Below are 16,905 nucleotides of genomic sequence, written 5' to 3'. Positions count from 1 at the left end.
TAGTGCCTTGCTAAACTCTGCAAGTCGTGCCAGTTGGAAATGCAGGTTCCTGTCCCCAGTATGTGATTCTGTACCTGTGCAATATGTCACTGTGTGGCTTTGCCTTCTGCAAAAGGCACAACAATAAACCAGAACAGCCGATCCTCTCCAGTCCTAACAGAGCGGATTCAGCCCTGGCCCGGGGCTGTCAGCTCAGGTGCAAGCCCTGGGTACATCAGAGCTGCAGCCCAAAGGTGTGGCCCGTATCCATGTGCTCAGTCCAACAGTGCATCTACAGCACTGGAAATGTTCAGTATTTAGTGTTTAGCCACAATCCTGTGCAGTTTGTGTGACCTGTGCTTCTGTTGTTGGGTGGCTGCCACTCCCTGCTGAGACACTTTGAGCTCCCCAGGTCAGCCTAAGGAAACTCCAGCCAGATCTGTTCATTGCAGTGAGGGTGTGCAAAGCCTCCTGTGTCTGACAGGAATATCCCGTTCCTACCAGATACCAGGCTAAGGCTCTTCAGTCGAGCAGTCCAGTAACATTTGGGATGTGAGATTAGAGTTTGCTGAAGCTGCAGCTGCCAAGCCTCAGAAGAGAGGTTAAGGGCATGTGGACTGTTCACTTACATCTGTGTCCCTGTCCTGATCCGTGGTAATGGTTGAATCACTCCTGCACTGAAGGTATTGAGAGGAATTTGACTTTGTGCTCATTCTCTTCTGTATTGGATAAATAGGAATTTCTAGTCACAGGCCATATAAAATAGTGACAGCATTGTGAGAATTTGGCTGTTTAGGATAATTAATATGCATCTTTTAAGCTAAGCATTTATGTGCTCTTTTCATTAAACTCTTAGAGCCCTCCTGGTATTCACAGCAGAATGGCAGTCAGTACTAGGATTTCTTTGCTCTTTGAAGGCTGCTGTGCCAATGGCTGTCTGCTTTTCTGCTGAAAAATGTACCAGCCCTTGCTTCCCTTTGTCTGGCCTGATTCCAAGTCAAGTCATTGTTACTGCATTAAATAGGAGTAAACCTGTACATTTCTCTACGTATTTGAATTTAATTACCAAATTAGAGTCTTCAAAAGAGGACGTAGTATTTAAATAACAGGCAGGCTTCCTAAATCTAAACAGATTTATCCTAAAATATATCCCAATTATCAAACAAAATCAGTCCTTTTCTGGTGCAATTCATGTTACACTCACTTTTCTTGCAGCTTAGCTAAAATCAATAACTTATTCTATTAAGCGTTTGTTTAGTTGTACAGACCTGCTACATCTCACTGAATTATTCTGATTTCACGTGCTCCATTGGTTTTATAATTAATTCATGACTTTGCATAGTCTCTTCACTTTAAAAGAGAGGTGTTAGGAGGGAAAAAACTGGAGGTAAAAGAGGGTAGCGATGCACTGTGAGTGTCTTCAAACACATCTCATTTTTTTGAAAGGTGGATAAATTGAAGATTGTGGTTCTCTTGAGCTTCCTTAATCTGCTGGTGTCCTGTACACTAGAGACACAACACTTAACAGCTCCACTGGGAAAGAAGAAGAGGGATTGTACATGTGGGACTAACAGAAATTTGAAACTCTGAATAGGATGGTGGGAACACCAAAGAACAATTGAGATGCGTGAAGCAGTCAAGGAGGTTTAACTGCATCTTTTGTTAAATTTAATTAATGTATTTAGGTCTCCCAAGACTATTTCCAAAAATACCACAATCTCCTTGAAGGCTTTGGTCAATGTGATTTATGGGTTAAGGACTTTTGAATAATTTTGTACTGCACAGATTTTAAGAATTCCAGTTGAAGTTACGAGCATTAATAGGATCAAAGTATTACTATTTCAGGGAAAGACCTAATGCAGTGATAAAATTTGTTACTTGGCCATTGCTTCTCTTAGTTTTGTGGGATTTTATGTTTTAAATGTGATCAACTCCTTGCCTTTACTGTACAGAATGGGACACATACATTCACAACTTCCAGTTCCTTGGGAATCCCATGTTTGTCCATGGATTTTCAGCTCACTTTGAGCTATGGAGCTATTGCAATGATACGTGAAAAAGTTTTTCAAGTTTGTTATTTAAAGCTCATTGGGATGGCAGCCTGCCAGTCTGATTTGGTTGCTGCGATGTGACCTCTATTCATCACTTCAGAAGATATATCTGATAACAGATTATATTGAAAATACAGATGGAAGGGGTGGCTCTCTCAAGTCCTAGGAGCATGGCTATCATGGCAAAATAAAGACACAGTTAATGTGTCAGAGTGGATGCAGGTTCACACTGGTACTTAGCAGTAAATTGTATTTACCAGCTGCTGCCCTGCATGCCATGTGCAGTGTCCTGTCACCTGTGAAAGGAATACGGAGTAAAAATTTATACAGCAGTTCCTGATAGTGCCTTCTCATTGGAAAATAAATTATTACCTATTTTTCCTCATTGCATGGGTTTTATAAATTAAAAACTTACCAGTAGTCGCGTAATGCTTTATTTCTTCTAAAATAGGTTAGCTACCATTAAATAGAAGAATTAATTCTGTTTAGTTGCTCTCTAATTCAGAATTAGGATTGTAAAAATTCAAGTACAAACCTTTAAATAGATTGTCAGATCTGTTTTGAAACTCAACTGGAAAAAAGGCATCATCACCATAGCAAATGATCCAACTTCATGAGCTCAGGTCAGCTTACATCTATGAACAAATACCCAATTTAAAAAGCAGCTTAATTTGTTCTATGCAGCCAGCTCTGGAAGGTATTGATTGCATCAAATGAGTTTTGGGTCAAATGAACAACTTCTACATATGTTATAATGCAATTTTTGTAGGAAACTGGGGGAGTGAGGGTTTGTCTTGTTTCTGAGTGCCTCTGCTTTCTGCCCAGCTGAGGTGGTGCAGGAATCAAATGACCCTTGCTAATTCTGCCCACATCTTGCAGTCACACTCATTTTCTACTATCTTGTTACCATATTGGTCTTATATTTGCTGCCTGCTGGGAACAGCTAATAACTACTGAATGCATTTCATAGTTGGTACCATAACAGCCTCTTCACTTTCCCTGTCAGTGTGGCTGCTTGGCTTTGAAAGCCTTATTGATGGTGTTTGCAACAGTTCTGTTTGTGGTGGTGACAGCTGTTGTTTCAGACTTAAATTTCATCTTTGTATTTGTAAGAAACGTGATCTTTAACATTATCATCTTGCTGCTGCAATTGTTGTTTTGTTGGCGTTTTTTCTGCAAGTAAATCCTCACTGATTAGACCAGGAACTCTTCCCAGTTGGAGCCCTCTCCCCTCTGGATGAGGGACTGGCACTGGTGTGACAGTTCCTACCACAAGTAACACTGAAGGTCCTTTGTCTTCCTATGTGATGACCAGAGGCAGAAAGGAAGCCTATTTTACATACATATATGAATATTTAAGTACCAGTTTGTCCAAGCTGGGGGTTAGATTCATGCTAAATCTCTTCCTCTGTCATTTGACCCAGAATTTTTTCAATATATAAACTCTTTCAATGCTTTGTAGACCAAGATGTCTGTAGAGCCATATAGGATATTTTCTGAGATGCCTGGGATGTTGTTGAGTTTAAAATTTGGCCTGCTAGGCAACCTTTTGTAAAGAGGGATTTGTGCCGTGGGTCTGGAACAGCTGTCACGGTCTTGCTGTCATTGGAAATGTATGCAAAGCAAATCATCATTGCCCTGTTTAATTCAGGGCAGGGTAGAGGTGCACACGGATCGAAGTGATTGCGTGTTCACACCAGCAACACAACCCAGACTGAGGGCTGAGTCTGTCCTTTCTCTATTAGAGCTGTTCTGAAAATTGCTCAATTCAACTGTAATTCTCCTGGCCTCAAAAACGTTTGTACAGATTGGGTACTGCTGCTGCCTGCAGTACTTACCCCACGTTATTATAAATACTTTATGAAAATAATCTCTTTACTAAACTACTTTAGTGTCTGGTTCTCTGAGCTGTAAACGAAGTCCCTTATACCATGGTGCATGGATTAAAGATTTTATCATTCTAAATTTAATCCTGTTTTCTTGGTTGGTTTCCATGAGAGGTGGAAAAATAGAGAAGGGGGAGGTTTGCCTGGTGATCCAGTTACTTAGGATGCAGATTATAAAATCATGTAGGTGTGGGGATCACTATGGAGCCAAATCTTATGTTTCTGCAAGCAATTTAAAAGACAAATTAGTTGTGCTTGTAGAAGGCATGTCAAATGACTATGTAATTCTTTCAAGAAAAAAAATTGCACTTTCGTGTTTTTCCCAAGACTGCTCCTTTTTTCATCACACCAGTTACTTCATCCTCACTGATGCTTCTGATGTTTCTCCCAGCAGTTCACCCTCTCTCTTGAGCAATTTTATGTTTGTTGCCTGTTGATATTTGCAATTAGTGTTTCTTGTGATATGTGAATTAACAATTTATTTTATGTTTTCTCAAAATATTTTCATTTCCTCTGGTTTGTGATGTCTCTTCTTCTGGCCTTCCTATATTTTTACCAGACTAGGAGCAAAAATCTAAGGGTAGTAACATTTTTTTTTCCCCTTAATTTTTGTATAGCTGGTATTACACTGTGCTTACTGATGTCATACAGCGGTGCAGATGATCATAGAATCATGGAATTGTTTAGATTGGAAAAGACAGAAGTTTAGGCTTGAAGAACACGACTTGACATTTGTTTCTTGTTCTATGCCACACATATAAACTGTCAGATTTTTTTTTTCAGTCAAGTTTTCTCACTTCTGCTGCCTAATTTCTGATTTTGTTTTGCTTTCTTTTTCCCTTTGGTCCTGAAAGTACAATTAATAGTCTGGTTTTCAAGTGACTCCCCTGAAATATATCTTGCTAAACTCAGGATTCCTTCCTTATTTGTAGCCATAAATAGTATCCCACTGTCTATTTTATGTGGCTTGGTTTTTTTTTTAACTTATTAGAAAAGCAGCTCTTCTTTGTGCATCCCCAGAATATCTAATTTTGTTTGTTTCTTCTGGTATTTTCAATTTATGCACAGTTTTGCACTTAAAATATTTGCTATTTAAGTTGCACATCAAATTTCTCTATTTGAGGAGTATATGTGAGCATAAAATTGGAGTAGTTAAGTTGCTCCTTCCCGAACATTTTAATGTGCATTTGAAATGGAGATGAGTGATGAAATTAGACCAGGAAAAAAATCACTTTAGAAGAAAAAGTGTAGCTTGGATTGATGATTGAAATCAGGGTGGTTCTTCCAGGGAAACATTTTACACTGACTTCAGTCTTTAGCAGTGTTTTTGTCGGGGAGGTTTGCACATCAGGGCTTCATTGCTCTTTTGCTGCATCCCCACTTCTCCTGGGAGCCTGGGCTTTGTTTGTGTCCTTTCTATGCCCCATGGATGGAGCTCCAGGCTGTGTCTAAGGAGGTGCCGTACTCTAAGTGGATCTGGCTACATCATAGTTATTGAAGGAGATGCAGCTGCTGTGCCACTGTTTCCTGAGCTGTTTCCATACCTGGACAGAGTTGGTTCATGTGATATTTGTGTGCAGAACAAGCAAAGTAATACAATATGTTTGGCACTTGGTTCTAAAAGGATCTGAAAGCACAGCTGAAACAGAGATACACCTCTGAAAGCTCACCAAGGCTGCTCTCAGTCTCTTGTTTATGCAAGTGTGTGCAGAAATCTGTTTTAACTTTATGATGCAGAGAAAATAGTTCATGTTGTGTGATTTTGTTGCTGAAGTTTGCTGTAGGTAACGTTTTTGGGTGTAAGAAAACTCTGAAGAGATCGGTTGGGAAAAAAACAAATGACACTGATACCAAAATTATACGAAGAACATATTCTTCTATTTCTCTTGGCAAGCTTATGTGTGGCCTCTCAGTTCTTACAACTCTGAAGTCAGACTGTTAATGATCCTCTGAGGGATAAAAGGTGACAAAAATTACATACTAATATATACCCTGAAAATAGTCTTCAGTCTCATATTTGTTTGGGGTTTGGGTATTTTTCCCAACTAAGCATGAGGCATGCTCTGAGAAAAAGAGTTTATGCCAGAATAGGCCAGGGAAGGACACTGATTAATCCATCTAAATGGAATAACTTACTGCCAACCTTGCTCCAACTTTGGCATCTGGATCATGTAATTTTGTTGGATTTCTTCACCTTTTTTTTTTTTTTATTCTCTTAGGTCACTTTATTGATGCATACTTCTTAAAAAAATTGCTCCACTGCATCAGCTATTGCATAGGGAGTGATGTGGATGTTGCTTCTATTTTTGTAATATTTTTTCATCCAGGCATCCACTGCTTGACACAGCAGAAGTGGAAGAGACCACTCCCCTCCTGTCACTTTGCTTCAAGGGCTCTTTTGGGTGAGGAGGTGGGTGCTGGGAGTAAAGATACTGATTCCACAGGGTGGGGCTTTGTAGCTAATTCCTTTTAAAATCTGAGCTGAGGTCAAAAGCTTGGCAAGTGGTTTACACAAGGATTTGTTTTTTAAAATAATTAGCAAATTTGGGGGATTTGGGCTCTCTCAGTGAGTTAGTTGTGAAATCAGATATTTATGCAACACAGGCTCTTCTTGTTTCTGATTTTTTGACTTCTTTGATTTCAAAAATTGCGGATGCTCGCTTAATTATGAAAGTCTCCAGAGCCAGATGATGATGATGATTAAACCTTGGCACACGGTACTTTTAAAAACACTAATCTTCACAAGATTCTGTGTAATTAGGTAAGTATTCTCCTTACTTGACGGAGAGTGAAACTATAAGGGTCCAAACCTGCTTCTGTTTTGGAGTTGATGTCAACTCTTAAGGCTTTTAATAGCAGAAGATCAAGCCCTTAAGTGATTTGTCTAAAGACAAGTAAGGTGGTGGGAGAGTTTGAGTGTATCTTGGGTGTTCTTGATTCTCAGGCACCTGGCTGATAGCTCAAGATGTCTTGCTTGACATTTCAGCTCTTTTCATTTTAGTGTTTATCTTCAAAGGTCATCAGCTTTATATATGACTTTAAAAAGGAGCATGCAGTAAGTCAAGTTCTTCACCTGTTATTGAGCCTTCTTGCACATCACTACTGGTTTTATTTTGCCTGTCTGTAATGCTGATAGACATCCACAAAAATAAAATGGGAGAGCCCATGGAAATAAAACAAAATCACTTGGTGCCGTCAGAGGCAGTAAAGGAACTGAGAAACCACTCAGATGTGAAGATGGGAAGAGTTGCAGGTAGAAAGACTGAACTAATCAGATGGAGAGATGGGTGTGGTGGCTTTTTGATGGTGCTGACATCTCTCTCTAGAGCAGGGCAAGGGGCATCCCCAGTTTGAAGGGCTGGTAGAGCTAGGGGGAGGCACTTAATGCCCTGGGAGAGGGGCCAGCGTGGGGTGTGGAATGGGGAAGGGATAAGTATCACATTCAGCCCCCATCCTCTCCACTCACACAGGGTCAGTGTGGCTCTTTCACTGGATTAGTTACTGCTCCATGTGGACATCTACCCATCACATGTAGGATTTGGGCTCTTGGGAATAGTCACAAAGCAGTTTTGGTTTCCCCTCTACTGCTTTCCACCATCTCCCTTATTAAAGATTCTTCAGTTACCTTTCTATGGCTGATTAATGTGTCAGGTGATTAATGACTTTCATCTGACACATCAGTGGGATTAAACCATGGTGAAATACGTCCTTCCCCTCCTATTATTGCATTCCACTGCTTTCCACAAAGGAAGTACAAGAGAGGTTATCTCACGAGAAGCTCTGCCTGTATTTCTGCCTGTTTCCAATTACCTTGCTGTTGGATGCATGTCTGTGGTGAGCTGGAGTTGCAAAAGTTGTTTAGGGGAAGATGCTGAAAGTGCATCTAAAACACTCTGGGAATAACATGGGCAGTTTGATGAGAATTTATTCTTAGTCTTGTGGATCAATGGCTGCCAGTTGAACATGACTATGATTGTATCAAGTATTCCTGCAGTGCTTTTCTTGGAAAAGTTCACTACATTTTTTAGAGATGTCTAGCTTTTAGCAGATGAGAATTTGCATTAAATAAAAGTACCAAAAAAATGATGCATGTGCCTTAATTACTTTCAGCAGCTATGCCAACACTGCAAGTGTGACTGCAGCACGTATGCCCAGATGTGCTTGCAAGCTTTAACCTACAACTGTGAGACCTTAAATTGGCAGAATGCTGTGCAGGAAGATGCAGTTTCCCTGATGCCAGATCTGAGTGCTGCGTGTTCTGGCTGAAAACTGATTCTCCTTTTTCTCTTCCCCACTGCCCCCTCCCTCTCTCCCTGCCTGGTAAGTGGATTAATTTCCAGCCCCAGCAGCTCCCTGGCTCTGCTCTTGGCCCATGCAGAGGAACACAGTGCAACTTGCATAGGCAGCTGGTGGAGACGAGATGCCAGACCACCTCCCCTTTCAGCAGTGAGATGGACTCATGCAGGAATTAAGCAACCCTGTGGCCCACCTGATGTGTGTAATTAATTATAAAGATGTAGTGATAATTGCAGGTACAGATCTGCAGAGGACTGTCCCTGCTGGGTTTGAATGTTCCTGCCCAAGCCTGGGCCATCAAAGCTTTCCCTCTGCTGGTACTTATGCTAAATTCTTTCATGTGCCAAACAGCATGAGGACTGATTATTAGCCATGCCAAAGCATGGAATTTTGGTTAAAGTGGGGATGGTTGTATTAAGATGTAGTACAAATGATGTGGCTGTGTAATGTGGTTTCTTTGAGGAGTGCGTGGCAAGGAACTCACAGTGAGTACTGTGCTCATCAAAAAGTTATCAGCCTGGATTTGCTGGTACAATTATGGGCAATTTCTATTGCAGTGAGAGTTACTTAAAATTTAAATAGAGTTGACATCATGTTCCTTTGACCTAATTCCCAGACTTTTGTATTATTACTAAAATGGTGTGGGATATTACAATGCCATATGCTGCAGAATGGCTCTCTTAGGAAAGATTGATACAGCACTGGTGTTTGAATAGGAAATGGAGTGTAGAAAATTCTGAGATAACACCGTGATCTTCAAACGTGAAGGGTTGGATGTGTGGTGCCTGGGTGAAAAGCCACAGTTCAGAAATAAGCCTGATGAAAAGTAGTCCTATGAAAAACCAGCATACCTCTTACTGCTTGTTGTTCCATGAGTATAGGAGGTAATGTTTCCTTTCCTTCCGGTAATACTGGTTGTTTGTGTATCACTAGATGCCCACTTTGCATTAACACAAGTTGACTTTATTTTGGCAGGAGAAAGTCACCAAGCCCTTGTGGAATATTTCAGACTTTCTGCACCAAATTCAATTTACTACATTCTTCCTTCTAGACAGCTTGCTCCCGTGACAACCCCATGTCGGATGATGCATGTACAGACCCTGTTTCCCATAACTTTGTCCTTGGGATGACACCAGTGGCATTTTTCTCATGATCTTTGAAAAACACGTGAGAAAAACATTTGGGATGATTTTAAAGTGCAAATTGTCATTTGGAAAGCACCCTGCCTTACTATGAGTTCAACTTATCTAGAAATATTATGAGCAATCGAAAAAACATTCAAAACAAAATAACGTGATTAAGTACGGGTTGTGGGTTTTAAGAGTCAGTCTTCACTTGTGGCTTTTACCCAAGTACCATCCAGATGCACCAGTCTGGCTTAACTGTGCTCTCAGCCCACCTTGGAAGTACAACCATTGTCCAGGTGTTGCATAAACTTGTATAAATAGTCCATCCACTTGTAATGAGGACAAAGTTACCGGAAAAAAGTGAAGAGTGTTTTCTCTTACTGTATTTGAGTGTGAGTGCAGAAGTCCCAATGCCTTGCATTGGAAAATGAAGCTCCAGAGTCAATGTGCATCTCGCATGGTTGTTGATACCCACACCAGCCTTATCTACAATGCTCAAATCCAGATGCTGGAAAGCAAAGGTGTATCTCTAGTGCAGAATTAGCTTATGTCTATCCTGAGATAAGTTCTCCCACATAGCCCAACCTCTCCAAAAAACCTGTAATTTTGGCTACAGTAATCCAACAGCAGGCGACCAAGGTTTCATTTCAGCCTGAGTTGGCAGTCCGTGGGCCTTGCTCTTAAAAGGCAGGCCAGCCAAGTGGTAATATTTCACTGCCATGCCCCAATTACCCCTGAGTAATACCTTGTGGTCTGTTTATTTTTTTACACACGTCAGGACACCTTAATGGCACGTTAATGCTGCATTTGTCTGCTGTGTTTTGCTTTGCTTTGAACAGCAGTGCCATAAGGAGTGTGCCTGCACACAGGTTTGCTGGAAGCAGATGTCAACCTTCTAGTATAGTTGTGGTGGCTGTAAAACCTGTAATTTGGGGGAAATGTAGCTAAAGAAACTGTTTATGGTTTAGTGGACAAAACAGAAGAGGAAACACCAAGCAGACAAGAAGAAATGAGTTCCGTCTGCCGAAAGGTTTTGCTGCCAAATATTTTGGTATGATCTATGTTAGCAATAAGTAACTCCATTTGGAAATTATTTTCCAGACAGAATTGTTGTCGTATTACTATTTCAAACAGCAGCTCTGTGCTGGGGCACACAAATCCCGCACACATTCATGGATCAGCCAAGTAAAAACATGGTATTTCCCCCAGGAAATCTATCCCAGCATGCAGACCAGTAAAGCACTACTGAGGATGCAGCTGCATATGTAGGGCTTTGTACAGCCAACCCTCCCTCTGTGCTGGAACAGCTCAAGCTGTAATTTTTTAGTAAAGACACATCCTTATTGCTTAGGCATCCTATAATTTCTTCTGAAATGTTAGATTTCTCCCAGTTGGAGCTGTTTTGAAGATCTGCTACTGTCCTTACACACCTAATGTTTGCTGGATTTTTCTGATTGTTTGGCTTGTTTAACTTCTTTAACACCTCATGGCTGCTTCTGGCCAGTTATTTTCCATTAACTTAAAGTCTCTCCCTGCATGCAGAACACAGAGAAAATTTGACAGTTGTGTTTCATTCTCTTTCACATCTCAATGTTTCACCAGGCACAATTGTAGTGAAACCTTTGCCATGGGATCTGAAAATTTTATTGCTTCAATTTTTGTTTGCTCCCGTGTTGGATTGCAAAGCTGGTTTGCTCAGAGTGCAGACAGAAATGGTGCTGCCTTGTTGTCTGGTTGGGGTTGTTATATGTGTGATTGTTTTGAGGCTTTTTCCCTTCTAATTACTTTAAACTAATTGGATCAAGGATAGAGGTTGCAGGACTGTAGTACTGTAAGAGCTGGATTAAACATTGTCTTAGGAGACAAATTTGTGTAGAGTAAGAAGCAAACTTGAATTACATCAAGCCATCCATGCTGTGAGAGGAGGGTGGCGGAATGCTGCCTGCCAATATTTTTATCATTGTCATTTTCCCTTTTTCAATTTTAGGGCTGCCATTTCTGCAAGAAAAAGTTTGATGCTTTTTTCTGACCAATTTGTTTTTACTCCTGAGGGCAGATGAAGGTATTTTATTCAGGCATCAAATTAATCACTTCTGTGGAGAAAACAGTTGATCAAAGTGTGGTTATATTTCTTTTAATTTTACTTCTTTACCGCCTGTAAAGCACTGTAGTTGTGTGCTACCTGTCTGATTTATCAGTGTCATGTAAGAAATCAGACTTTCTTCTCCCTGAGGGATTTGGGAGTTTCAATTAGGTAGTGAGCCTGAGAGAAATGGATTTGCCTGCACTTGGTGTTGCAGATCTTGACAATGGTTTGATTTTGGCTTTGCTAATATGGAAATCTTTGCCAGTGCTCTCAGTGTCTAAAAATTTTCCTATTTCCACATGGTTATTTCCTGTCCTGGGTGAGATAGGCTATTTTATTTATTCTGGTTTATAATTTCTAGCTGCCAAGAGAGTTTATTAAAAAAAAAAACAAAACAAAAAAACCACAAAAAATCACAAAAAAAACTTGGTAGGTGAAAGGAGATGTACCCTAAATGCTTGTCTTGCTGGTTTTGGTATGACATTCCTGAATACATGGTGGAATCCTGGTTCTGTGGAGGTCCGGCTTCATGTGCAGATGGGTCTGTGGTAGTCCTTGATTCCCATTCCGTGCCTGGTTAACAAACTGTACTGTACTCACTACTTACCATCTACAGCATGGGTATTTGTTGGTATCTCTGCTAGCCTGGGTTTCAGTGACTAGAATGGAGCAACTGTGACACAGCAGGGAATTTGGCATCCTTTGAATGCCATGTTGTGGTGTTGGCACAATGTGTGAATGATTTCCCCCTTTTGTTTTGCTGTTAATGATGAGCTCTTGGGCTGGGGCCTGGCGGCAGCCTCAGCTTTGCGTGCATGATTATCTGTACGTGCTGCAGATGGAAATTGAACATCTAATTACTTTATAAGATTTGTGAACAGAGATTTAGAGCCTGCTTAGGCTCTGCTTGAAAAGTGTTTTCTGTGTGATTTCAAGTCTGCTTTTGCTCTCCTCCTCAGGTCCTTTCACAGATGTGGTCACTACAAACCTGAAGCTCGGCAACCCCACGGACAGAAATGTGTGCTTCAAAGTTAAGACCACAGCACCACGTAGATACTGTGTAAGGCCCAACAGTGGAATTATCGATGCAGGAACATCAATTAATGTTTCTGGTAAGCCATTCAAACAGTTCTTTGGTGACTGAAAATTGCTTCTTATAATCAGTTATTTCTTGGAATGCCTCGCAGCCTGAAAGTATTTTGGTGAATCCAAGAAGCTGTGTTTTCCTGGAGAAGCAACCATTTCATATATCCTTACCTCCCTTACTCCTGGTCTAGCAGTAATAGGTTGGGTCTTACATCTTGTTTTGGAGAGGAAAAAGGCGGAAATACATAAATGATTGATATGGTTCGTTAACAGCCTCAGCCAACGTATCCAAACCAGTCCTGCTGCAGCCCTGCCCTCCCTGTGGGATTATTTCTGTACAGTTAGTTTTTTGCCAGCTTAAGTTCCTGAACCAGCTCACCACGGGGTCAGACAAGTGCTTGGATGAGCACATTGAGGGAAGAATAAAACTGGGTGGACTGTATCCCCTGGTTTAGACCGGTGTGGGCTGATGCCAAACTGCCTTTGATTTAACCAACAATGAAAACATTTACTTTCAAACCGTGCTTGTTTTGTGTGCCTTGAAGATTCAGTATCCTTTGGTGTTAAAAATGTCAAGTGACTAAATCTTTGCTGTTGCATAGGAAAAGTTAATGATTTTCTCTAATGAGTCAGTAGCTCTTGACTTGCCTAAGTTTGGTAATGGAAAAGCAAAGGAGTGGCTTACTTTGAGAGCATAAAGAGCTGAGTATTCTCCCAAACAGAATGTCTGTGTATTATTAACTTTCTGATGGTATATTTTCTCAATGACATCTCTGATCCATGTTCTTAATAAAGAATTCTATCAAAGCATTTAGTTGTGGCATATTGGATGAATGAGGTCAGACTTTAGTTAAGAACATTATTTCTCTAAACATGCAGATTTGCTTTGCTATTTCTAAAAACAAAAAAAAAATACTGGCATGATAAGAAATATTATTGATAGGTTATACACTTTGCTCCTACCAACCTCTTTTAGCCTGGAATAAAAAATCTGGGAAGCTAAAATCACTGCTTTTTACTTGAAAAAAATCAACATGTAGAAATCAAGAGTTCAGTTTCTTACTTAATAAAATGTAAAATATTTAAACACCTCCCCCTTGGAGAGAAATTGCTCCAACAAAATACAAATTGATTCCAAACCCACTTTGCACTGTAAAATTAAGCAACTCTAATCCTGTAAGTCTTCTTACACATACCCATATTTGCACACTCATTGATCTGTTGTCTTTGGGATTTCTGTGCTGTCAAATTGAGTGTGCAAAGGGCTACAGGATTGTGCCTCCCTTGCAGTTAATCCCAGGGGAATGTCACAGTGAGGAAGTAACCAGGGAAGTGTGGGAGCCCCAGGTGGGGCAGGCAAAGCGCTTCTGCTTCAGGAGAGGGCCAGCACATACCCAATGAGCTCTGAAATGACTAATATGTAAATGAAAAAGCTCTCTGGAGAGAAATGGAGATTTTTAAAAGTCGGGACAATTCCCAAGTAAAGCTGTCTGTCATCTATACTAGCTGCAGGCAAGCATATCAAATGCATTGAAATCAATGAAATGATAATGAAAATTAGCATGGTTTCTAGCTACAAATTATCTTCATGCTATAAAAATGTGGATGCTTTTCATCTTGCAGATGAACTTTGAAAATTAAAAGCCTGCTTCCTTTGCAGGCTCTTTCCAGGCTTTTTGAAATGTTGTCTTGATCTCAGTGTTGAGTGGTGTATTAAAGTTCTGCTTACAAGTGCCCCTTAGCTCCACCTTGAGCAAATACAGTGCAGACAAGTGTTTTAGGAACCATCTCTTGTTATGCTCCCAGCAGCTTGCTTTTCCAGCCTGACCCTTCCCAGTGGCACACCAGGTAGAGTGTGGTTCTAGTCCAGGGTTTAAAGTATCCCCTTATGAGACTGCTGTGCTAACCCTGAGCTGTGCTTTGCTTTTGCCTACATAGCTTTAAGAATTTCCCTTTTCTGATAACCTTATTTGCAGTGATTTTTGGTTTGGTTAGTGTGGAAAATGGTTGTGGTATATTAAATCACAAGCTCATCTGTGTTCTAGTATTTCCGTGCTGATAATAGCAGTGGTAATAAATAATGATCCTAAATTGCCAGTCCTTACATTAACATTATATTTTAAAATGCAAGTAGCACACTTTTGTTGTTCCCTAGGTATATATTAAGCTCCTTTAAACCATGCATGGGACCTAATATTGGACTTGAAGATGGCACTGTCTTTGGTTCTGATCAGCAGGTGGGATCCTTTGGATAGGAGGGATCAAAGAGGGGACTGCCATTAACTTGCAGAATATAATTGTTTTCAGATTCACAGAAAGGGGGAAAGATGTGTTTAACCTTTGCTTTGGAGTAATGTTGCTTGAGAACAGAGGACTGATTTTGGAGTTAATGAAGTGAAAAATAAATAGAATTTGGTTCTTTGCCTCTGAATCAGTTACCTTTTCAGTCATTTAATTCAAGTCTTGCACAAGGCATAAAACCAGGACTTGAATAAATAAGACTTGAATTCCTCCAAACCTAGTGAAAATACTACCAATGAGAAATTATTAAACTATAGTTAATTCAGTAATTTCTGGACACTTAAGCTAATTGGGCTGTATTTGCTATATGCAATCTTGTCCCCTTTGCAGTTGCTGACAGGCTTTACCGCAGCCACTGATAGCAGTGCATTGGTGCTGCACTTGGTCTCCAAAAAATCAGTGCCTAAGCATTTGTTAGTCTCAGAGAATATTACTGCCTGAAGCTGAATTTGGGACAGCCTCTTCCTTCTTGCACTGTAGTAACCAGATGCCTTTCTTATACTCCTGTGAAACTGTGTCTGTACTATTTTGCTGCAAGTAAATGAGAAGATATTCTGCTCTAAGAGGCAGCAGTTCCATTTTATTTCACACTAATATGATGGCTCATTTAAACACGTACAAAATGCTAGAAAAATAAAGCTCACTTTAATCTAGTAGAGTCTCAAATGCTGCCTTCTTATGCCATATCACAGCTTTTGCTAAATACCAGCATTTGAGGCCCTGTCAGCATGTGCAGCCTGCTGGGATGGCAGGTTTGGAGCCCGTGTTTTCACCTGTTATATAATGGCATGTAATTTTAACAGCTGAGTTTATGTAACTGTCGGGAAGCGTATGTGTGCACTGTCATCTGATTCCATTGCATTGGGGCTGCAATACTTGGGAAAAAGAGTATTTGCACACATTCCGCTGCTGTTAAGCATGTCTGATTTCAGCAAAGATAGCTGATTTTGTGGCTTTGAAGTCTAAATAAAAAGCATGAATGGATTACAAAGGAAAAGTGAAGGAATGCCAGCAGATGCTGGTGAGTCTGCAATAGGTGTATAAGGGGGAGAGAGGAATTGCAGATGGTACCGTCTGTGCACAGTGTCCCACTGAAGAGAGCAGTCTGAACATGCCTCCTAAAAATGGGGAGGAGCTGACATTAGCATTGGGTTGCTGTCGAATATCCAGGGAGGGATTTTTAGTCTTTTGTGAGCTTGCCTGGCTTTGAAAAGGCATTGCCTTGAGCAGGGATGGAGCTGCAGCCCTGTGCTCTGCAGTCGCAGTGGGTCTGCCCCATTCCCTCAGGCACCGATTGTGTCCCATCCACTGCTGCGTTCCCAGACTTTCCTTGGCAGTGTCACTCCTGTGCCCTGTTCCCAAGGAGCTCCCAGGACTCTGCAGAAACTACCAGTTTTGGGGTTGTTCTTGCCTGCCTGCTTTAAAATTTTATCTTGGTCCTCACAGATTCAAAACTTATTAGTATTATTGAAATATTTACAGAAATTTTATGTTTATTTATGTAAGCATGGACAAAGATGGAATGGTGCAGTGGATTCTTGCTTGTTTCTGTAGATGTGCCTTTTGCTCACCTCTGTCAGAGCTGATGGAATTCCACAAGGATCTTGAGGCTCATCCCTGTTTCTGGTTGGGATATTTTATGTGACATAAGTGTGGTAGATTTGATCCATCCAGACCAAGAATTCTGTGCATTGCCATTTGGGAAATTGATTGATAAAGCTAGAAAAGAAAAAATAGATTGATAGTGTATTGAAGGAGCTGCTTAAGAATGAACAGTGATATGGATGGAAATGTGATAGCAGGGAGCTACTAGTTATGTTTCTTAAAAGTGATTCTTGGTTCTAATCTTGTTTAATGCTTTTACAAGCAATTCTGGAAAAAAAGAGTACACTAAAAATCCTGATGATGTTGTAAAGTTGGGAGATTGAAGGTATGCAGCAGAATTAGGTGTCCTTGAAGGCTACAGTAAGAGAAATGGGATGCGTTTCATCAGAAAAACTGCAAAATCACATATTTGGAGTATAAAATACTCTTGCTGTAATTACAAGCTTGTTAAATGAAGGGGCCTGATGGGGGTGAGCAAGATGCTGACA

The 16,905-nt window shown here is 40.6% G+C and overlaps 1 protein-coding gene across 1 annotated transcript in view; it reads left to right on the top strand.

Moving 5' to 3' along the window:
* Positions 1-16,905, top strand: part of VAPB (VAMP associated protein B and C) — a 30,743-nt gene that overhangs the window by 3,622 nt on the left and 10,216 nt on the right. The window contains exon 2 of the mRNA XM_039563504.1: positions 12,385-12,537. Within this exon, the coding sequence (XP_039419438.1) occupies positions 12,385-12,537 (153 nt within the window). The remainder of the gene's footprint in view (positions 1-12,384; positions 12,538-16,905) is intronic.

Source organism: Corvus cornix, chromosome 20 (assembly GCF_000738735.6).
Source record: "Corvus cornix cornix isolate S_Up_H32 chromosome 20, ASM73873v5, whole genome shotgun sequence".
Lineage (NCBI taxonomy): Eukaryota > Metazoa > Chordata > Aves > Passeriformes > Corvidae > Corvus > Corvus cornix.
Note: the sequence above shows the minus strand (reverse complement) of the source record. Positions and strands in the feature narration are given on the sequence as shown.